General features: G+C 36.3%; 1 protein-coding gene across 2 annotated transcripts in view; it reads left to right on the plus strand.

Moving 5' to 3' along the window:
- The window catches only part of PRKD1 (protein kinase D1), a 145,952-nt gene that overhangs the window by 50,161 nt on the left and 71,473 nt on the right, over positions 1-24,318 (plus strand). For both annotated transcript variants that reach the window (XM_065635254.1, XM_065635255.1), the window contains exon 2: positions 23,400-23,538. In XM_065635254.1, the coding sequence (XP_065491326.1) occupies positions 23,400-23,538 (139 nt within the window). The remainder of the gene's footprint in view (positions 1-23,399; positions 23,539-24,318) is intronic.

The following is a 24,318-nucleotide window of genomic DNA, read 5'->3' on the forward strand; positions in this document are numbered from 1 at the left end:
TCTGGTGATACATTTGTTAGCCTGTTAGCTTCTGAAGAAAGACAGGTAGTTATGGCTTGTGCAACATTGAGAATTATTTCTATTCCTACCTCATCACAGCAGCAACAGGACAGCTTTCTTTCTTTCTCTCTCTTTCTTCCTTTCTTCCTTTCTTCCTTTCTTCCTTTCTTCCTTTCTTTTCCTCCCTCCCTCCCTCCCTTCCTCCCTTCCTCCCTTCTTTCCTTCCTTCCTTCCTTCCTTCCTTCCTTCCTTCCTTCCTTCCTTCCTTCCTTCCTTCCTTCCTTCCTTCCTTCCTTCCTTCCTTCCTTCCTTTTCCTTCCTTCCTTCCTTTTCCTTCCTTCCTTCCTTCCTTCCTTCTTTCCTTCCTTCCTTCCTTCCTTCTTTCCTTCCTTCCTTCCTTTCTTCCTTTCTTCCTTTCTTTTCCTTCCTTTCTTTCTTTGTTTTCCTTCCTTCCTTCCTTCCTTCCTTTCTTTCTTTTCCTTCCTTCCTTTCTTTCTTTCTTTTCCTTCCTTCCTTCCTTTCTTTCTTTTCCTTCCTTCCTTCCTTCCTTTCTTTCTTTCTCTCTTTCTTTCTCTCTTTCTTTCTCTCTTTTTCTCTCTTTCTCTCTTTCTTTCTCTCTTTCTTTCTTTCTTTCTCTCTTTCTCTCTTTCTTGCTTTCTCTCTTGCTAACTTGCTTGCTTGCTTGCGTGCTTGCTTGCTTGCTTTCCCTGGGTGGCTAGATCAGTCTGGATTTTAATTCCAGTGTACCTGTGAGACAGCACCTCAGAAATAAAACTTCTGTGTACAAAAAACTCACTTGGACATTTAACATTAACAGAAGTAGCTTGTTATAAAAATATCTAAACTAAACATTTCTAATGTAGATAGAGACTAGAACAATGGAGAGCCATTATAGTAATATAGATAGGTGTATTATATAGGAAAAGGTTACAAAAACTACTGAGGTGAGTAGGAAAAAAATTCTGGTGTGATGAAAATAAAGCTTGGTTTCATATTTCTATTAATTCTTAAGAACTTCCTGGAGAAAAACTTGAATTATTTGAGTTATTTATCATATGTATTAAAATTAATGCACATTAGTAAAAGTTAATGCCGTCAATTATTTTGTTACCACAAGGTAGTATAAAACACTGAAAATTTATCTCTGGGAGATTTCAGCAGATTTCAGCTTTAATATTGACTTGGTTCAAAAGATTTTGCTTTGCCTCAGCAGATTATTCATTATGCCTACTTCTAAGAGGATAAAACGGATTAACAGATTAGTAGTCATTTAGTATTTTGGTAAGATTAGTAGCAATGTGGACATGTTTTTCCCTTTATATTCAAGTAGGATTCTAGGACTGAAAAGGATCTCCTGTGTTATTGTCAGCTGTTGCAGAGAATTGTATCCTTTAACTTCTGTCATAAAATCGTCAAACTTTACTTGTAAGAAGATTTGGGTTTCTGCCTCTGGGGCTTTAGTTGGAAAGGCTATCCAAAAGATGAATCACTTTGAAGTTAAGGAAACCTCTTTAAATATACAGCCTGACTCTCTTCCTAGTCACTTGATATTAACTTCTGTTAGGCTATATCTTGGTTTTGCTTGTTCTTTTCCCTCTGTTTTAGATCTCGATATATTTGTAAGCTACTATTATTTTCTCTTTAAGGTTCACTGAGACACACTAACCAAAACTTAGTCTCATCCCATATAATACACTACCGATTTCCTTTATCATACTGCCTTCTTTCCACCTAATCAATTGTTTTTTGATTGATGGATTGAGTGACAGTGGAGTGTAGAGATTATGCATTGTACCCACATTGAAGCGTTACCAGTGCTTTGTACTATAGCACGAACAGATCCCTCTCTGTTGACTATGACTAGAACCTAAGGTATAGATTTTGTTTTGTTTTGTTTTAGGGGCATATCTCCAATTTGGTACTTAGATTTTATACTTGGTCAAGATTAAATGCACCGTTGTACTTGGTAAAAGTCTGTAAAGTTATAATACCAAAGTTAACATTGGACCTTGTATCCTCATATAACATCTTGAAAGAGATGTTTCTATCTGTGCTCTGTTTTGCTATAAGTTAGCACAAATCTTTTGATTTCAGTACAAATCATCTTTCTTAATTGACTTCTAAAATCTAGACTCATAGAATCATTTTGGTTGGAAGAGACCCTCAAGATCATCGACTCCAACCATAACCAAGTTCTGGCATTAAACCATGTGCCTAGCAACCTCATCTATATGCCTTTTAGACACCTTCAGGGATGGTGACTCCATCACTTCCCTGGGCAGCCTGTTCCAATGCCTGACAACCCTTTCCATGAAGAAACTTTTCCTAATAGCTAATCTGAACCTCCCCTGGCACAACTTGAGGCCATTTCCTCTTGTCCTATCACTTGCTACTTGGGAGAAGAGATCAACACCCTCCATGCTACAACCTCCTTTCAGGTAGTTGTAGACAGCGATAAAGCTTCCCCTCAGCCTCCTTTTCTCCAGGCTAAACAGCCCCAGTTCCCTCAGCCGCTCCTCATCAGGCTTGTGCTCCAGACCCCTCAGCAGCTTTATTGCCCTCCTCTGAACTCTCTCCAGCACCTCAGTGTCTTTCCTGTAGTGAGGGGCCCAAAATTGAACACAGGATTCAAGGTGCCGCCTCACCAGAGCTGAGTACAAGAGGACAATCACTTCCCTAGTCCTTCTCGCCACACTATTCTTCATGCACGCCAGGATGCTGTTGGCCTTTTTAGCCACCTGGGCACACTGCTGGCTCATGTTCAGCCGGCTGTCAACCCACACCCCCAGGTCCTTTTCTACCAGGCAGCTTTCCAGCCACTCTTCCCCGGGCCTGTAGTGCTGCCTGGGGTTGTTATGACCCAAGTGCAGGACCCGGCAGTTGGCCTTGTTGAACCTCATATAACTGGCCTCAGCCCCACGATCCAGCCAGTATAGATCCCTCTGTAGGGCCTTCCTACCTTCCAGCAGATCAACACTCCCACCCAACTTGGTGTCGTCTGCAAACTTATTGAGGGTGCACTCAATTCGCTCATCTAGATCATTGGTAAAGGTATTAAACAGAACTGGCCCCAATACTGAGCCCCGGGGAGCACCACTCATGACCAGCTGCCAAGTGGATTTTACTTCATTCACAACTCTTTCGGCCCGGCCATCCAGCCAGTTCTTTACCCAGTGAAGAGTACGCTTGTCCATGCCAGCTTCTCCAGGAGAATGTTGTGGGAAACAGTGTCAATGACTTTACTGAAATCTAAGTACACAACTTTCACAGCCTGTCGCTCATCTACTAGGTGGGTCACCTTGTCATATAGGGAGATCGGACTTGTCAAGCAGGACCTGCCTTTCATAAACCCATGTTGACTGGGCCTGATCACATGGTTTCCCACAGCACTCTCCTGGAGCAGCTGGCAGCTCGTGGCGTGAGGGTCTCTTCCAACCAAAATGAAGCGATTCTGTTCTAGGTTAAAAAATTAGAATGAATTAGTAAAAATAATCTATGTAGCAAGATTGCTGTTTTCGTCATTAGGGAAAAAAGCTCTCCAACTTGATAAGCCACTGTGAAGAGATGCGTTATATGCTACTATAAAGACATAAGTTCATCTTTTATAGTGAAGAAAAAATACTTGTTAAAAGATATAGATCTTGAAGTGTACTCATTTAATTTCAGAGGTCACTTCGCTATATACATTTTTATTTATTTCCAAGTCTCAAGGGAAGGAATTAATGTAAATTGATGCTGATACATGGTGAGTTATTTAGCCATTGCGGTTGGCAGGCATGGGACTCTGTGGTTTAGTGGGTTCTTATATCTTTGTGCAGACACAGACTTTGGAGGAAGAAGTGGGGGTAGGGAAAGGGGCATTTGTTTCCTGATGATTATGTTTTTATTCAAAATACAGTTGATAAGTTTTTTTCACTATTTTACTTCTTGGTATTTTGAAATTTTCTTAAAGACCCTGTTTCAGAGATGACTGCTGCATTTGAAATACAGGATTGGATGTCTCTTTGAAATGCCATTCCGTTTAGAAAGAACACCTACCATTTAAGTAAAATTATAGTGCTCTGGAAGCAAAAAAATAGTCTTTTGTCACTTCTGTGTATTTATGCATATTTCATTTTAACCAGAAGGATTTTTTTCCAGTTTGGCAGAAGTAATCATTGGCAGAATGATTTTTTTTATTTTTTTAAATACCAGTGTGAAGAGTTCTCTTTCTCTTCAAAAATTCCTCGTAACAGCATAGTTCATTTTTTTTTTCTTTCTTTCAGCTTTTTGAGAAATACAACTGGTTCCATTCACGATCAGACAATTCTATTGTTTTGGTTGTTTGGGCTTTTGGGTGAAATCAAGTGCTTTTCTCAAAGCCAGCTGTAGTTTGGGAGAAGGGAGGAGGTGGCTACTGCGGGGTGGGGAGGTTGGCCTGGGCTCTTTGGTTCTCTTGCACAGTGTGCAGACCAAGCTATGGGTGACTTGTCCTCGCCCAAACTTTTTTTTTTTTTTTTCTGAGACAACCACTGCAGAGGGGTCATTTTCCTCCACTTTTCTGGTTGTAAAAACTTTAGAGCAAAAAAGGAACTGGCCTGTATTTAAGACGAGATTTAACGGAATACAGGCAAGTGTGCAACTTGGAATGATTTTGAGTGATGTTGAGGAACATGAGATGTATTGTCATTGCACTAAAGAGCATTAAACATTTTATCTTCTTCACTTTACAAGAACATAAAAATAAATGGTTGCAAAGAAGATTTATAGACTACTTCTTATTTAGTTGTCTTTTGAGTGGTTGAAATTAGAAGCCAAACCTTGTGTATCTGTATTTTTTGCTGTATCATGAGAAATAATCAGTTTTTATGGCTTTTCTGAAATGTAACCTTTTCAAAGCAGTGAATTTTTTGTCTTTCTGAAGGAGATTATCTTCACAGACTTCTGTAGGCTGTAAACAGAGGATCTTGCTACAATCAGGTCTGTGGTTATGGGCTAAGATGATCTGCAGTCTCTAATCAGACAGGACCAAAGAGGGAACAGTGGGTAGGAAGGAGGGAATGGTCAGAAACCAGTACACACAATGTAAACTTGCATGTAATTTGAATGTGCACCTGTCTGTGGATACGAAATCCGCATATGTGCTTGCAAAACTATTTCTGGGCCCAGTAATTTGGTCTGTATTCTAGATTTGACTCTCCATAATAACACAGACATTTTGTTTAACTTCATTAAGCTTTCTTTTTGCTACTTGTTTTTTCTTGTTCTCATTTTACTGGATTTCAGTTTTATTTGTGAATAATAAAAAACCCCCTTTCTCTTCTGTGTATAGGTTACACAATTGTGGAAATGATGTTGCTGGTGAATCATTTGGTGAGGAAAATATAATTGATTGTACAGAACAGAACTTATACTTGCATGCATCCTCTTAACATAAAATTATATATTTCATTCTTTCCATTTGACTTTTTTAAAGCTTTCTTATTACTTTGTAGGTTTTACTGTGGTACAGGTTCCAAATGGTCAGCACAACAATAAGAAATTAATGTGAACCAAGAGAATCTAGTTCCTGAAAGTCGATTTTAACTTGCCATGTATAAGAGCAATTACAAGATGCTTTTTAAAAGCATGGCCTCAATCATTTTACAATGTTGAAAATTCCAAAAAGTCAGATCAATCTGCATCATACTCAATTGCACATCCCTGTTTACCTTGTTGGAGCACAGCAGTTAATGATCAATATATGCTTCTAATGGTAGGTTGTGTAAAGTCTGTTAAAGGTGACATAAACCATGAAGCATGCTTTGGTGATTGCTTTAGGCTTCTGAAATGTCATTTGTTGTTGTTGAAGCCATACATGTTGGCAGTTCGAAAGCAGGTGCTGGATCACTGTATTCAGATCAGTGCATATTTGAAATGTTTATAGCTTTGTTCTCACACAGTTGTGTACTCACCAGTTTTGGAGGCAAGAAGTAATTGCGGTGAAATTACCTGCTGAAAATACATAATTAGTTGAGTAAAAGTTTTCATTGCTGTGAAGAAAAAAAGATAAGCCATTCAAGAAGCACAAATATTATTTCTGAAGTACTTTCATATACATTGCAAGGGAAAAAACCCCCGAGATTTTCTCTTCGCAAGTTACAGAGGATCTGATACAATGAGAAAGATGTGTTTGTCATCATCCTAGTAACATGTCCATCCATGATTTCGTGAGTTAGTGATGCATAGTAAGAACACTGACACTTGTAGAGAATCAAAACAGTTGAACATATCATGGGAAAATACTTAGATTTATGTTTCTAAATGATCTTTTCATGTGTTTATGATCACATTGATACCCTCAGTGCCTGAGGAGCGCATGAATGCCTTGGGAGGTGGGTAGAGTGAAGGATGTTGGGTTGCATGTGGGTAGTGAGCATGCGGCAGGAGATATTTGTGTATGGAGCACCTTAAACGTTCAATATTGGGCATGAGAAGTGTTGGGTAAGTATCACGCATAAAGGCCACAGAGCAGAAGTACCCAGCTGCAGCTGCTCTGGCTCGGTTTGGACTCTGGCACATTCTCTGAATCCTGCACTGGCCAGGAGTCTGTTCCTCGGGATGTGCACTGAGAATTCGTGGGTCACTGCAGCACTCAAGAAAAAAGAATGTGGTCGGAGCTAAATGGATTAACCACCACTATTTTTGAATGAAAAAGTGGAATGTCTCTTTTTAGTTACATGTCACTTTACTTGACTCTTTCTTTTGCTGTGTAAGAAAAAATGTGAGAGGGGGGAAGAGAATTTGAACGTTCAACCAACAAAACTCAAAAAGTTTTTTTGTCTTGCTGGAAGACTGTCTTAGCTAAGAGCAGGAAATTCAAACAGCTTAACTGAGTTACTGCATTTTAAAATGGTGATGAATTAGGCTGTCCATGTTATTCCCTCTATTTTCCTTTCATAGGAAGTTAGTTTCCTAGCATTTTTACCCCACGTTTGTAGGTTCTTGCAGTTTACATGACACATGCTTTCTGCCTCCTTTGGTTATGAACCTTACTACCCATTTTCCTGCTTCTGATCCATTGCAAAAGACTAAAGCGGCCCACAAAAACTGAATTCTGCATATTCCTCTCTAATATCTGTGATCTTGTTCACTCAGCTGCTGGTAATACAGTCTCCTGCTCCCTGCAGACTTCGAGTTGCTAGGAACTTCATGTATTAAATGTCTGACTCTTCACCCCTGGCTGGCTGGGTGCCGAATGGCTGAGACTTGAAGCAAATGAGATTATTTTACAATGACTCGTTTGTTATTAGAACTTAGGAGGGTTTCTTTACGTGTTAGGTGAAGGTCTGAAAAGTTTTTGTAGTTTAATGTGACAGCTGCCTTTCCCCTAGCAGGAACTGGATTTTGACTTTATGTGTAGTGCTCTTCAAAATACTGTGGTTTGTGCCAAAGACTTCAGTTTCTCTATAAAAGGCAGGAAGCCATAATTTTTTTGCTGTAAGCAATGTATTTTTAATATGGTATTCTATAGTAAATGATCCTGTGAACCAGTAGCTTCAGGGAGCTGATTTAGCATTTTGTTCTTGGTGTAAATTTATTTTTTGCAGCATTCATAATGTAACAATTCTGACTTTAAACAAGGAAAAATATATCATAATCTTATACCTTTATTTTATGGCCTCGTTTAAGCATTGTTAAGTAGATGACTCTAAAAAAAAGTTTTCTTAAAATTCCATCATCTGTTGTGGAACACATTTCTGCTATTGAAAATTGTGGCACTGCACAATGAATAAAAAGTACATTAAAAAATTTTTTTTAAAAAATTGAGTGATGCTGTTTTTGCAAGAAGGCAGGAGCCAGCACTTGAAATTAAATATTCAGAGACTTGATTAAGTCCATATGTATTCACAAAAGCATTTACAAATTTTTAGCACCAGGAGAGCTTCAATCCCATCAAAAACAGTAGAGGATCTCGGTAGAGTCCAACATCAGAAGGACAGAGCCATGAGAAAAGTTTCACTCACTTGTTGACCCTCAGAACTATACTGTCAAATATCAGGCCCTTTGTATGAGAAGAGATGAGATTTAGTAGAAATTCTGTACTGGAAAAATTAAACACTTAAGTATTGGAAGATGAGAGTGGGTAGCTGAAGACAGGCAAACCTAAGCAGGAATTTAGGGTTGACAGTGTTCATTTCAGCTGTTAGAGATATGATTTCTAAGATGCACATCTCAGACATATTAAACTCTTAGGCAACTTTAGTGTTGATGTTCAAAAATATTCTTGAGGCAGATAGGTCTGACTGAAATTAAACTGTCAAATAATCTGTCAGTACTAGTTGGATGGGGGTGGACATGTATTCACCCACACCGAGATACAAAACTTTCCCTTGTGAAATGTGGCAGCTATATACTGTTGTAGAGGAGCTCTCCACAAGAGTTCAGGACAAAAAATGGGGAAGCATTTATCCAGTTGAATTTACAATGCAAATTTTAGATACTCAGAAACAAAAGTCACAGGAATATGACTTACAAAAAGGAATGTTAAACTGTAGGAATGTGCCTTATATAGTTTATTTTTCTTACTCTAAATCACAATTAATTTTTTCTTACTCTAAATCAAAAGTAATTTTTTCTTGTGTCTTTCAGAAGGCACAAGTTGCAGATACAGCAATAGAAAGACCCAAAAGGCTGCCTTCCTCTCCAAGTGTGGGTCAGCTCTGTCTCTACCCTTCTTCTCTGCCTAACCTGTTCTGAGAACCTCCAGTGATGGAGATGCCACAGCCTCCCCAAAAAGTCATTGCTAGTTTTTGAACTATCCTTAATTAATATTAAAGTCCCCTTTGAATAAACTCCTTACTGACTAGACTTTGATCTATCTTCTTTCCTCTAATCATTGCTTGGCTTTTAAAATATTTTCCTGTTTTGTTTGTTTTGTTTTGTGTGGGTGTTTTTGTTTTGTTTTGTTTTGGGTTTTTTTGGTGCTGTCCTTGGACTGTCTCTGGGCACCCAGAACTAGACAGCATTACATTAGGGTCTTATAAATGCCAAAATCGAGTGACAGGATAATGTCAGGTACCTGGTGTATTAGATACCTGTTTTGTCACCCTGAGAAGCTGTTAGCTTTCTCAGGTTAGCCTGACTGAGTGTTGTTGCTCATTAAGAGAGTATGACATTATGGTAATTTGTTCTAATTTTTTTTTTTTGGTATAAGAAAGGCCATAGGAATTGTCTGAATTAATTCCTTTTCAAACAGAGCATCTCTTTTAGAAACAAAAAGAGAAATTCGACCAGCAAAATAATTGTTGCGTAGTCTAATTCCATATAGCCTCAGCTGTCAGAAATTGGAACTTGCTGTTTCTTTGTCTGCAAGGCAGATGAATCAATAGATAATCAGATTTCACCTTCTCACACTGATGCTTATCAAAAATGATCAAATAACATTCTGACCCTCCTTTAGAAATTAAACAGTTTAATCCCCTGCTCTGCTACAGGAGACCATGTCTTTCAGTTCCTTAATTATTCTGTCATTCTTCCCTGAATCCTTTCTCTGATGTCCTAGTTTTTGAATTTTAAATGCTAGGTATGAGTACAGACTTTCCATTGCAGTTGCATCAGTGCCAAAAGCAGAGGTAATAAATCTGTATACTGCTTTGATGTTCCCCAGTTTATGGCAAAAGCAGTTCACTAAGACTGCATGTTCATCTAAATACCACATTAGCTAAATTTCATCATTGCTTTTCAGTCCCTGTTACATCAGAGCAGCCTGTATTCCATGTTTCCAGGGAGCCGACATAGTATTTTGCAAAGTCTGACTTTGTGTCGCTGTTATGTTTGTGCAGTCTCTTCATTAAGTTGCCAAATTATCTAGTTGTCATAAGCCAAGGTGGTAGTAAAATAGCAGTATTGTCCTTCATGTTTTTGTTTGTTAAACTCTGTATCTTTTGCTCCATTATTTTGATAAATCTACAGTTAAGCAAGTAGTTCTGTTTCCCTTTTTAAAAAGCAGCACATTAGTTTTCCTCCTCTTGATTGTTCCAAAACACAGCCATTGACTTTACAGGTCTTTCAATTTCGCTTTAAAGGTTTTTGGCCTTGCCATTTTAAGTGTGCAGCTTCAGTGAGTCCTCTTCAACATCCATATCAGCTGGTGTTAGAATAAAATGTATTTCATCATTAATACTTAATACTTCCTTTTCCTAAAAGGAGGGGACAGGGGTGGGCAGGGAGAAGTGATTAATAAATATTTATGGGTGGTAGAATTGTTGCAGTTCTTTTTGTTGCTAAAGTATTAGCAAAACTTTTAATGTGCCTTAAGTATGCTGACAGTAATATTTCCGCACATCTTCTCGCTTTCCTTAGTGGTTTTCTGCAGCTCTTAAGTTTCTATTTATATCTGTTGCTAGAAACTTTCTGTTTTGAATATTATATTTCAGTATATAGCAGACATATACTTTAAAACTCCTTATGCAACCTGTCAATTTCTGTTTCTGGTGCATTTTTTTAAAACAAAAAAAAAAAATTAACCTTAAGGTATACTCATATGCTTCTCTTTAAATGGTTTTCCTAGTTTTGTAAAAGTGTTCCTAGATTCACGGAAGACTTAAATACACGTTTAATCTTTACGCTTGGGCATGCTGGGAGATTTTCCTTCAGTGCATATGTGTTATTAAAGGATGTACTGGATGCAAATGGAAACACAGCAGCTACAAGCACTTTTGTTAAGAAACAATATTGCTGACAAGATATTTGGGGAGGGGAATCTTAGTTTAGGCCTTTGCTCTCAGGAGGATTTTTTCATTTTTAATCTCTTAACTGTCGTTCTGTTGACTGCCTGTTACAGAGACAGAAACTTTGTTGTGATCTATTTGTGATCCCACATATGTTTCTGTAGTTTCTGTTTCTTTAGTGATGGCCTAATGATTAGGACTGTGTTTGAAAACTTATACAGTCCAGTTTTGAAACTTTCAGGCAGAAAGGCCTAGAAACCCAAATAGCCTCTTCCTGAGTGGCTCAGTGTCTAGAAGCCTATATAGACCTCTATTATTATTATTATTATATAAAACCAGACTGGTTTTTTGTCATGTTAAAAAAATAAAATCGTGCTGTTTTCCCACCCCCAAACTGGTGTTTGGCAAGGAAAATCCTCTTGGGTGTCGGGGACAATGAATCCCAAACCTCCCATAGCATGCCTTACTCAGATCTGCAAAGAGATGCTAAATTTGCATAAAGCAATCATTTACAGACTTTTCTGTCCTTATGTTCTTTACTGGCTGTTCTGGACAGTTTTCTCTTAGTATTTTGGCTTTTCTAAGCTGTATTTTGCATGGGGAATTAACATGTATGTTATGAGTTCTAATTTATAAGTTAGTCATCCTCCCTGTACAGACCTGGTTCTAGGTATGTGTGCTCATGCTGAACTTGTGTCCAACATAAGTGCCCTCACCCTTTTCTGCTGCTATGATCTCCTGCTGATTATATTCATGTAGCATTAGGGAGCAGAGGAGTCCTGTTATTTGGTGTTGTCTCTATCCTTTATTAATAAGGATCCTGGTTATTAATAAATAGAACAAAAATAGAAAACTGAGAAGCAAAGTAGTTATTAGTACTAGAAGTTGAACCAACATGCCTCTTATACTTAAAAAACCATTCATATTTCTATCAAGTTCAGTAGAAGAAAGCCTTTACAAGGATTTTACAAATGACTCTTACTGTATTTTATGGAATATGGAATTAATGTTATAAGCAGATGAAAGAGAAAGTAGTTTTCAAGATATCACTTTATACTTCACTCAAAATGTAAGGGAGTTCTGCTTTTTCAGGAGGAAGCCATGTATTTGGGAATGCTTTAATTAAAACACCAGTCTTGATCAGAGCTGTTTCATTTTCTGTTTCTTTGAAAAAAAAGTTTAAATGTATCTTTAAGCAGTTACATAAACTGATATCTATCTTGAAGGAAATTAAGTGTATTTTGGAAACAGAGTAGAGGTATTAAAAAGTGAGAATGATCTCTAGATCTCTTACCTTTATTAGACCCGTCTAGATCTCTTACCTCAGAAACTTTGACTGCGTGTAAGTAGTTTACATGTTGTGCTATCTATAAAAAGATCAAAGACACTTGTTCTATGTCTGTCCAGGCCGAATGACATAGTTGGCCGGGTCTCCTGAATTGATGTAATGCTTGCTCAGAGATAGCTAAAACACATCTGATGGTAGACTCTCACAGAAATAGGGGGGGGGTTGTTTTTTTGTTTGTTTGTTTTTGTTTTTTTAATAATGTGTTGAATTGGCTGTTGAATTGGTTTCATCTTTCTTAAATTAGGAGTTTGTTTTTCCGGATGTAGCATATGGCATAGGATTATTAAGACTGCAGCTTCAGAAACAGTGAATGCTTGTGAGCAAGGGACTCTTTAGTCACTGTCTTAAATCTTCTCTTAATTAAGGAACTAGAAAAAATACTTGATTTTTTTAGTGATTCATCATCCTTTTTCTGCCTATTCCCTGAAGGGCATGGAAGTTTCTGCTCCAGTTCTCAACTTCCTTGGTGAGAACTACAATCTGTTCGTGAAGCATCTACATAAATGGATGCCTGTCAGCAATCTTGACACTGTTGTTGTCACATTCTTCTCCTAAGTGTTTCACAGGAAGCTCCGTAATTCCGTATTGGGGTGGACGGTGTTGGGCTGCATAGAAAACGTATGCAGGAATTATAGGAGCCTTTCTGCTGAGATTCCCATATTGCCTTAGAAAGAGAAATGTGACATTAATGTATAAGTGTTAGTAGAACAGCGCTCCCAAACTCTCAGTATGAAATACTCAAGAAGATACAAACGGTTGGTGCTTTCCCTCAGTGCTTCTGCCACTGAAAATTTTCAGGGAAATTATGCAGCCTAAGCAGAGGTTGTGTATGTGATAATACTTTTGGCTGCAACAGGATGCAAGGAGCAGTTTCTCTTTTAAGTGTCATTGTTGTGTGTTTATTATTATTACTTTTCTAAATATTTTTTATATTTTTAAAAATTTTGTTTTATTAAATTTTAATTTTTATTTATTTATTTATTTATTTATTATTTATTATTTCTTTTTATAACTAATAATAAAAATAAAGGTATTATTAAATATTATTTTATTAAATTTAAATTTTAAATTTTCTAAATATTTCTAAATATTCAGTTAACCTCTTAATCTATGACAGAAAAGTCAGCTATACAAATGTGTTTTGATTTGTGTGGCACACGAAATTTTAGAATTTTTATGTGACAAAACTATTTGAGAGTTCTCTCAATGTTTGAGTTATTGGACTTTTTCATTACATTTGCTTTATTCTGTGTTTCTTTGCATTTGAAGCTGTAACAAAATATTCACAAAACACTGAGGAAGAAGTGACAGTAAAACAGCTAAGTCTTGGAGAAGATAAATTATATTTAAGAGTTAGAAATTATTTTCAATTAAAGTAGTCCTTACATGGCATTAGTGAAAATCAATTTTGAGGACATAATCAACATATATTTTTGGTAACCCATTAGATGCAGTAATTCAGAATTAACTACTTCCACAGAAGTCTCAATGAAAAATAAATCCAGTCTTCTTAATGGAAATGGAGAAAGTTATATTAGTGGTTTGTGATAGCACTAATTATGCTAAAGATGCTTCTTCGAGAGAGGTGTATTATTATTAAAGATTTTTTATGTTTAATTGCATTGAGTGGTGGTGGGTTGATGCCAGCCAGTGGCTACTTGCCAGACTCAGTTTGGGAGCAATGAGAAAACTCCTCCCTGCTCTCCAGCTTCAGATTTATTTGAAATCACTAACAGTACTGGGAAGCAGGGTCTATGAAGTCACCATGATTTTACTGAAGTTTTCAATTGCAACCACATAAGTAAAATTAAACAATATCTTTGAGCTGTGTTCCTGATGTGCCAACTTTGCTTTCAGTTTACTGTTGGGTAAAAGGGTCTAGATTTGAAAAAAATTGCCTTGTGGAATTGTTAAGATGCCTTAATTTTGATTCTCTGCCCATATCTCTTACTGTTTGCCCTGAACAGGGAGTTTTTAAAGTCTGCATGCAAGTAGTGTGAATGATGTGGTGTATACTCAGTATTTTTGGCAGTGAACAATTTGAGTGACAGAAGGCAAGCTGAGTGGCAGGAGGCATAGGCAGCGAGAGAACAAGTTTGTTTAAAGATATGCAAAGGAAGAAACTCCTGCCTGAATGGCCCCAGGGAACAACCTGTACTGAAAGAGGCTGACAAAAAAGATAGCTCAGGTGTCAGGCTCTCTACAAAATAGCCATGTTCCTTATGTTTCACCACGGCCATGTTTCATCTGTTTCATGGATATTTCTGTGAGGGAGCTCAGCTGTATTTTTCCTCTGGGGTCATCATTGTTCCATAGACAACAGGTGCAGAAAAAGTTGTAGTTGGTGCCAGCCCAAGTCAGGGTGTGTGGGCAAAGTGCTTTGTTCCTGACCTGAGAGAGGTGAAGGAATCTGATTTCTGCAGCAAATCACTGCTGTGAACAGAATTAGCAAAATATTTGTATATGCATATTTATTATCTAAGATGTTTACATCATGGACAGTAAGAAGTTTGCTCATTTCTGACAACCCACTTGGAAAAGGCTTCTTAACTTCTATGGTGCAAGTGTCACATTGTGCTTTATAAAACGTGATTAAACAAGGCTTGTGAAGAAGAATAAATATGGTAAATGGGGAATGAGACTGCACATATTAAAGCATTTTAGTTAACTAGCTTAACTGATGTTAGGAATTTTCCAAATGGTGATGGTTCTCTGAAGTTATATCTAAAAATATATCTACAAATAAACCAAAATGAGAATATAGGCTCAAGCACTCGCCCAAAATCACATAAACATTTAGTTGTTTAATTGTGTACTTCCTGACATAGTTTGAAACATGCCAAATCACGCTCTTTCAGATGATGCCCAGGCAGTTTGGGTCTTAGCATGTGTAAAGGACTGTTTAAAATAAACAGTGGGAATGTTGTCTCCTTGATTATGGGGAGAGAGGTCAGCTATATGGCAGTGAGCCTTTTCCCTGCCACTTAGCATCAGTGACTCCTAGCTGGTTTAGTGGGTATGATCTTATAAATTTCTCTGTTTCACTTAGCAATTAGGGATTGCAAAGGCAAGAAGGAAGCAAGGACCTATACCATACTGCTGTTCGCATTCACTGCTTTAGCTCCTGGAAACCTGGCTCCTTGCTGCTATCCACAAGGATCACAAGACTTCAAACTCTTTTCTCTGCCTCTGTTGTGAGCGTATTTTCCTTGCTCTGGTCATCTCTCTTCCTAACCTTTCAAGGTTTGTTTCTTTGGCTGCTTCTTGACCTTCCCAATGCAAGGTCTTTGTTCATCAATCATTTGCCTTCCTTTCTGTACCTGTGACAAATGGGCTTGACCTAAGCCCATCTTGGGTAGTACTGCAATGTAGGCAGTATCAAGATGGTCAGCACTACTCTCTCTATTTTCTGACGCTTTTCTTTCCTGTACAACTTAAAGCTGATTGCTGGGGGGAGGTGGGAGTGGGGGGTGGGGGCACAATATAAAAGAAGGAAAGGAAATAGGCATTTATTGCCTGTCCTTGCTGTTTGGCTGCCTGGCAGGTGTTAATCACTGGAAAGGTCTAGAGAGAGTCACCATTTCTGAGATGTCTTAAGCACAGCATGAAACATTCCGGAATGAGGTGGAGAAAGCACTGCTGCTGGAGCAGGCACCAGCTCCCATTCTTACTCAGACGTTACTACATATATTCTGTGTAGCCATAGCATCAACTTTTATTTAAACTCCAGATTTTATGTTGGTTTGTATGAACTGTAGTGATGTATGTGAAGACGAATATTAACTGATGTTTTTTACAACGAAACCATGAAATCTTGTGGTATTTTCTTTACATATAAAGGAAAGACGAATATTTCATGATAGCTTTGTGCTTGGTAAATAAGACCTTTTAAAAATTTCTTGAATTTCTTAAGTCAGTTAATAGTGACTGCCACAATTAAGTGAGAATTTAGGCAGTCCTCTTGGCCAGAAATTCTCTGCTTTTCAGTATCATGAATTGGCTGTGTTGTAACCTCTGTAGAGAAAGGAAATCCTGACTTCTAAAAATAAAATGCATTGTTATTTTAAGAATATAAAAGAAGGTTTCTCTTTGTTTAATTTGATTGTTTGAAAAATTTTGTACATTTGTATCTTTATTTTAGAACAGTTGTATCAATGTAAGGCTATTTATTTATTTAGTTAGTTAGTTGTTTTTAAAGTTAGGGTTAGATCAACAACCTTGTTTAATTTAGGTCAACCTATACTTATGTTTTAGCAAGTTAGGTTAAGTCAACAAACATTCAGAGTGACTCAACTTCTCCACATGCTGTGAAGATATTGTTCAGCCCACAGTCCTTATATGTGCTGGATCATTATCTTTGTGCTGTGAAAGACTTCCAGGTTTTACCAAGGTTCTTGTTGCAAGGTAATCACTAAGGACTTCTCTAAGAGGAAGGCTTGCAAAAATCTAACTAATTTAGAAGGAAAAAGTAGGTACTTTTCAGAAGGAAAAAAATAGTTGTCACTAAGAAAAAAAAGTGGTTAAATTTAATATAAGAAAAAGGTCAATGAGGACTGAAAAAATTAAAAAGAGAACTCTCATTACTTCCTAGAATAAAGCAACAGAACCCATCCCTTACAGGAAACGGGCAAAATTACAGTAACATGAAAAGAGAAACATGAAGTGGCCTTTTTTTCTTTTGCACTTGAAGAACTGGCAATCTATCTACCTGTTCTGTTACAAAAACATGACAATTTTAATATGTCGAAAGAAGTGTTTTTGCAAAATGATCACAGCAACATGCTTTTTTCGCTATTGGATTACATTAGTAATTACTCTGAAACTAGCATAGATGTTTAGAGTTTGTTTTCCAGCTCTTCCAGATGAAGTTCTTTATGTGATCAGTTTTTCATTTGAGGCATCTACTGTGCTAATCTTCTAAATAAATAATTATTAAATCAAACTTCTGAGACAATTGTCTCACCTTAGACAGTCTCACTTTTTCTCTTAGTTAATTTCTATTAGCCATTGTGCTTTACTACAACAAAGAGGAAGGCTGCATTCAAGTAACTGTATATAGTGAATTACTATTTATTAGTTATTGAAAGCTTGCCAATTAATTTTGGAAATATGTTAACATTTAGATATGTCGGGTCTTTTAAAGTTCTGTTTCTTTAAAAATATAACCATTTGATTGTCACAGTAATAGGACAGATTTTTAAATATTGCCTTTTTTTCAGCAGTTTGTCTTTGATCCTTGTGTTGACAAGAGTCATTAATAAGACAGCACAATTATGGAAGTACATAGTTCAGCTTGTGTCTGTGTGTGGATGGACATATGCCATTGAAATTATTGAGTGATACAATGGATATTGGATTAAACCAGTTACTGAATACTTATAATCAGAGGTTCTAGTTATTGTAATTTAATATGAGTCTGAAATTTTTTTGTAGTATCACTTGAAGTCTTTTAAAATGAAAGCCCAGAATTTGCATAATCATTTGGCTTCTGTACAGTTATTGGTGAAATATTTTAGTAGATGTTCCTTACATGTTTACAGTTGCTAAGGATAAAAACACTTTAATGATTGCTTCTGCTTTAGTATCTGCTGAGGAGGGGTTAGTGCCAAGCTTCCTTTTGCCCTGTGTTTTATGGATAATCTGCTGCCTTAGTACTCACAAAAGCTGGGCAATATGAAATTGGTACATGAGATCCTGACCAGCAGTTTTTTCGTCTGAAAAAGTGGGGTTTTTTTAAGTCTTTTGAGTAGATAACATTTATGTGATGTTTTCAGGAAATGAAAGAAGCACACACCTTCAGTCTGATTACAGTTGACTTCAAATGCTGGTAGTGTTTCCTGTTTGTTTTTTTTTGTTTTTTTTTTTTTTTTTTTACCATAAAAGCTGCTACAATGTCATATAAAACATGTTTTATATGAATGTTTAGACAGCAGCTTTTAAGGCTGCTAAGTCATGCTAAGTTTAACATTTTTTTGACCTAATATCACTGTCAATAGACATAAGCAATATTTAACATTGCTTGTGGACAGCAAGAGTTGTACTTAATAAATAAGTAAATAAATAATATAAAAATGAGTAATACACATTTAACTGTTTATTTTGTCCCTGTTTATTATAGATAGTAAATTTTTTTGCATCATGATCGTTAAGTCATATGAGGTTATCTACTTTATCCTTCTATCCCAACATAGAAAGACCAGTGTCAGACTCCTAAAAATTGTTTGATTTGTTCTGTTAAAAAACCTTCCAGTAAGAAAGATGCAATTTCTTAGGCAAACAATAAGATTTTTTCAAAAATCCTTATTGTTGCAAAGCTTTCCTTGTCTCCAGTCTGATTCTCTGTATTGTATCAATTCCTGTGTTTTAGATTTGCTAATTCTTGATGTTCCGTGCAGAGGAGAAACAGATTGTTCCCTTCCTATTGGCACCAGTCTTTAATGTATTTAAAGACTAATCGTTTATGCATGGATCTCAGACGGGGACTGCATGTGTCTAGGATGAAGAACCTTCCTTTTTATGGAGAATGTATCTAATACGACTTATCTTCCTAATGGTCTTGCGTGTCTCTCATAAATTGACTTTAAGCAATAAAGTTGAAAGTACAAGTTTGGAAAATAGAAATAAGGCTTTGAAAGGATTCACAGTGCACACATTTGGTAGTCTCTTAAATAGTAATTACATTCCTTATTTTTTGTGTTTTCCTTTGATATTTTTTTAAGTGATTAAAAAATACTCTCAGCTTTTCCAGAACTTCAGTGTCTGTGGTGAACCACATTTTCAGCTTCAGGTACACTGAGCCTTTCATTCTTAGACTGAATACATTTTGTAGGTATAAGTGTCTTAGAAGCATGCTGTCCTATATTTCTTCTCCTTACACTGGAAAAAAGATTTAATAAATAGCAACATCAAGACTGGGGAAATTTGGCTAAATTGCAAATCTGGAACCCACATTTTGTAAGTGATATAAATCTTAATAGAGAGTTAATCTTCCTCTCTATTAAAAAAAAAAAAAAAGGAGGCACACTTGAAATACACAACTAAACTGCTGTGGCAGTTTAACAAGTTATCATGCTGTAAAGGTAATTTATCCTGTTTCAGTTGTAAACTAATGCACGTAAGATTAAACCACACTGAAAGCAGTTTAAGAAGATGCATTTTATTTCACACTTGGAGTAGGCAAGTAATGTGCGTGTGGACAGTTGTGATGTCTTAATGACTACTGATGAAGTGTTAAGCATCCAGAAGTAGATTATTTTTCTGAACCAGATGTAAACAATTTTCCACTCTCCTGATTCTTACAGAAATATTGCATTTCCTCATTAAAGAAATTACAATGACAGTTTTACTCCTGGTAATTCCACTTCAAGCAGCTGTTATACTGAAACAAGGGCTTTTGTTAGTGTGGGAATTTACATCCAATACTATAATTTTTAGTTAGCTTAGCATTAGGCAGCTTTTAGGTAGCTGGACATATATGCATTTCCTATTTTGCCCTGTATTTGGCAAAATAAATGCTATTTATAGTGTTGTAGCACCAAGCAATGTGTCTGCTTTTTGTTTACTTTTGTTTGTGCATGTCAACATTATTGTTGGCAGGAATAAGCTTAGCTGAGGGAATATTTTTGTCACTGTTGCAGCAGTTGGTCCTTACACAATGTTTTATTTGGAGAATCACACCATCAAAATGGCTTTCTTGGCATGAGAGTAGTTTATCTGAAGAAAACCAACTCAAACCCAGAAGATAATTCATGTATATGATTTACAAAAACCCGTTGTGACTGAATTTATTTTTCTCTACAGAATATAATAAATTATATTTCAAAGTCCACATACTTATACGTATGCATGTGTAATACATGTAATATAGCAAATACTTTTATAGGTACGATAAATAGAGCTAATCCGAAAAGAGCAAATGGAATGGGAATATAAAAAGACAATAAACAATTTAAGTCATAATGAGTTTAGAGGGAAATGCTGGTACTATCTCTGAAAAGCGAAAATTCCTTCAGCGTTTGAAAAAGATCAACTGTGCCTATTTTGAAAGATATTTTTAATTTTTCACTGCTTCTGTAAAAGAAAATTCTCACTCTTATGACATGTGATCATGCTTGTATACTGTAGCAAGGTAGGAATCTGTTTAACTAAAATTATAAACCCACCAGGATTACTTTCTCATACATATTCTAAATTTGAAATGTTGACGAGAAGAGGGAGCCAGCCCCCTGCCAGCTCAGGTGCTGGGGTGAGGGAAGAAGAGCTGCTCAGCCGTGGAGCACCACGACCCAGGGCTCCGAGTGGGTCCAGCAGGCTGTGAGGTTCAGCTCACAGTGAATAGCTCTATAAAACACCTGGGTGTCTCCTAGTGCCTGTGCCATCTGCTTTTCTATTACCTGGGCAATGCTAGCACCTGGATGGATGAAGAGAGTAATTGCAGTTCAGATTACATAGTCTCTCAAAAGCTTTGATTCACTTCCACTTAGGCTTAATGTAAAGCAAATTTCTTTAAAACCAAGAGTAACTATTTCACATCTAAGTCATGAATTCAGTTCATATTTGAACTAGAAAAATGCTTTTGGCACTAGGTTGAATAATTTATTTTAATGAGATTGGGAAGCAACAATACCTTCGGTATTAAGGTCCTTCAGCATTATTTGGTTTATTCTTAGATTTTTAATCCTTAAGATTTAGCGCATCTGAATTATTGTGAAACTTGAATTATTTCATCTTCATGTTTGGGACTGTGGGAGAAATTGTCATCTGGGTTATGTTGTCTTTATGCAAGATTAAGAATATTCCATGTAAGAAACACTTCTTTTTCAGGATTTATGCACTGTTTCTCAGAAATTCCACCCTTATGTGAAAATTACTGTTGTTAAGATATGCAGGAGTTGATTTCAATTTTACAGAAACTTCGAGTATCTTCTGCCCCTTCTCCCTTAGTTAAGACGATAGAGGATATTACTTTAGCTTCAAAATATAGCTATAGATTACAGCAAGACATGAGGACACACAGATTTGTGTTCTTGTGTAATGAAAATCGGTTTTGTCTAAACTCTTTTTTCAAAACTCTGCTGTTTTACCTTATTGGCAAACTTTTAAAGTAACTTAAAGTTAATAGAGTTCCTTAATATGACATCTCTTTTGGTAATTGAATAAAAATTGAATGTTTCTGACATGTAGGCACCAATAATAATCCCTGTGTGCAGTCAAGAGTGGTTCCTGGCTTCCCAGGAAAAAGCACTTTTCTAAGGAGAATATGAAGCGAGCAGAAGGTGCCTGCACAGTGGAATCATCCAAATGTGGCCCCGTTTCATTGCTTCACTTCATGACAAAATGGGATTTTTGCCTGGCTAATAACTCCATCAGAAGTGTGGCCTATGTGACTATTTTAAATAAAGAAAAATTCAATATCCATCTTTACTAAGTTTATTCTGTCTGGTGTTGCTTCTGTAAGTTTTGAGTGTAGTAATCTTTTACAGAGCTAGGTTTTTCATTGTTCATTATTTTACAGAGGAATATGAAAATAGAAAATACCATTTTTGCTCCTCTTTAACAGGAATAAAACCATGCATAACATTTTTAGAAACTTAGAGAGAGCAAGTTTTTGGTCCACATAGAGATGGTAAATCGTCAGTGAGAAATATTTTGGAAATGTGAATAGAACATGGCATAGTAAGCCATTCTCAGCCTAATGAACATGATAAGGTACACCTTGCTGTTACTGTGACCATTCAACTGAGAATGTGGATATGAATGGTTAGCTGATTACTAGGAAAGTTTTACAAGTATGTATCTCTTAAGTAATTGTAATACCTGTTTAGAAGTACATGTGTTGATGCTGGTGCCAACCTTGTCAAAGTCTGGCAATAGATTGCCAACTCTTTCAGTTCATAATTAGTAGATGATAGAGGTGCTCAAGGAAATGGCCTTGAAATATTATCTCATATTGTAAAGGTAAGCGATCCATCTAGGATTTTTTGTGTGGTGCAGAGTGCACATGAAGAAAAATTCTGCATCTTTAAATACATGCACTATAGCAGCATTTTCCAGATATTCTGTGGGAATGTTTTATGTTTGAGTCTGGAAATAGTTTCTGATCAGTACGAAGTCTGTATGAATAACTATATACAGCAGCTTTTTTTTTTTCTTTTTTCTTTTTTTTTTTTTTTTTTTTCCCAGGCAGATGATGTCCCCAACCAATAATTAGCAGTGGGTTGGTTCTTATGGTATAATCTGGAATAAGACAAAACTTCAGAGATTTAGATGCATTTCTTTCAAACCAGGGATCTGACAATTTTGTGTCTCTTTTCAGTGCATGCTTTAAAGCTTAAGAAAAGTATAACTTCCTTGGGATACTTGGATAGATTCTGAAGCTTCCAGTAATCAGTAATGAGTGTATTGTACTTTTTGTTGGGTTCTTTCTATTTGGTATTCTTTTCAAAGTAATTATAACCTTAGCACCTGCCAGTTCCTCTTGAGCTATGCTTGTCTTTGTGTTTCTTTCATGTTGATAAAACTCCCAAATAATACATGGAGTAGTTCAATGATGTAAAATTGAATTGAATCTTTTGTATCAGAAAAAGGGTTTCTTGGCGGTATTTTCAAAACAAAATCTTAGTTCCTTAAACTGGAAGCGTGGAAAAAAAAAACCTCTCACATTTTTGTGCTACAGAAAAAAAAATTTCCTTAGATAGTAATCTCAAGCTTACTCAAGTTTACTTTATAACCTCTGATATTTTTAAAAATGTTTTTTAGTTTAAACAGGATTTAATTTGGTTTCAAAGCTTCAACTTCCTTAGATCAAAATGGATGATTATGATTAAGTTTGGAGACTTTTTGTGTGCCTAGTACACACTTTTTGTGTGTCTAGTAACTTTAGTCTCAAGAAATAGGTATTTCCTAATGGGCATTGCATCTTAGACAGAAATGAAAAATATTTCTTCCAGCTTCCAGGCATCTTTTTGGCATTAATCTGGGGAGAAATCCTAGAATCATGGAATAATACAGACTGGAAGGGAATCTGCTTCAGGAAAGTCTAATTAGATCACCTTGCTCAGGAACTTGTCTTTGCAAAAGTTATCAGCAGAGACTAAGGGATGCAGTCACACCTCTTTCCATTCCTAGTAGATACCACATTGCTCACAGAGGAAGAGAAAGACAAATAAGCTTACTTGTTTGATGGAAAAGCCATTTTTAGAATATAGTGATAAATACTGTCATATATGAAAAAATATGTATTCTGTTTGGTACTAGTCTGAGGAATGGTCTAGTCTGCCCTCAGAATTTATTTATATTAATTGTATTTTACAGTTATGTATTTTACAGTGTAGTAAATTCTCATGGGTTTGTATTTGCAGTTTCCTGAATGTGGTTTCTATGGAATGTACGACAAAATTCTGCTATTCCGCCATGACCCTACCTCTGAAAACATTCTCCAGTTGGTGAAATCAGCTGCAGATATCCAGGAAGGAGACCTAGTTGAAGTTGTCTTGTCAGGTAACTAAAACCAATGGAAATTACTGTCATGCTTTTGCAACTGAGAACTTCCACAGTATTTTTGACCCAGATAGGATTCAAGAAAAAGGACATTTTGTTTGCATGGACTTTGACCTATGCTGGGTCAAAATCTTACTCAGATGTGTATAGACACATTATGCCTATTAATTATTTTTTTTATTGCACTATATACGTTATTACAGCGTTATTTTGTCCATATTACTAGTAAGCATCAGATTATTTTAATAAGCAATTGAAATATGTATATTTCTAGCTACATTTTTAGAGGAAAATATCATCCTGTGCAGCAAGACAATCCTTTACAAAGAAGCACAGTAGACATAGTATCTAACAAGTAACAACAAAATGCAATAAATATTTTAACATTTACTTAATTAACAGAGTAGCTTGAAGATTAGAATTGATTTTCACATATCTTGCATGAAATATCCACAGTTTAATATTTAGTTGGATAGAGTATACGTTTTTTCTTTTAGTCAGTGCAGTCAGTTCATAATTACCTGGGTAAGAATTGTCAAGGCCATTCTTGCTAACAGTGACCAGACTTTTTTTAAAGTAAGGATTTTTAGATTTGCTATATCTGAAGTGCCATAAAAATGTCCACTGGAAATGGAGTAAGTGCTTTTTCAAAGCCCTACTTAACAATGCCTGCCAGGGCTGCGCTGACTCCTTATGTGACTTATTTTTAAAACTAGGAAAGGAAGGGAGAAGAAAAATTTAAATTCTAGGTGGGGAAGAAAATAAAATTATACAAATATA

Source organism: Caloenas nicobarica, chromosome 5 (genome assembly GCF_036013445.1).
Source record: "Caloenas nicobarica isolate bCalNic1 chromosome 5, bCalNic1.hap1, whole genome shotgun sequence".
In the NCBI taxonomy this organism is placed as follows: Eukaryota; Metazoa; Chordata; class Aves; order Columbiformes; family Columbidae; genus Caloenas; species Caloenas nicobarica.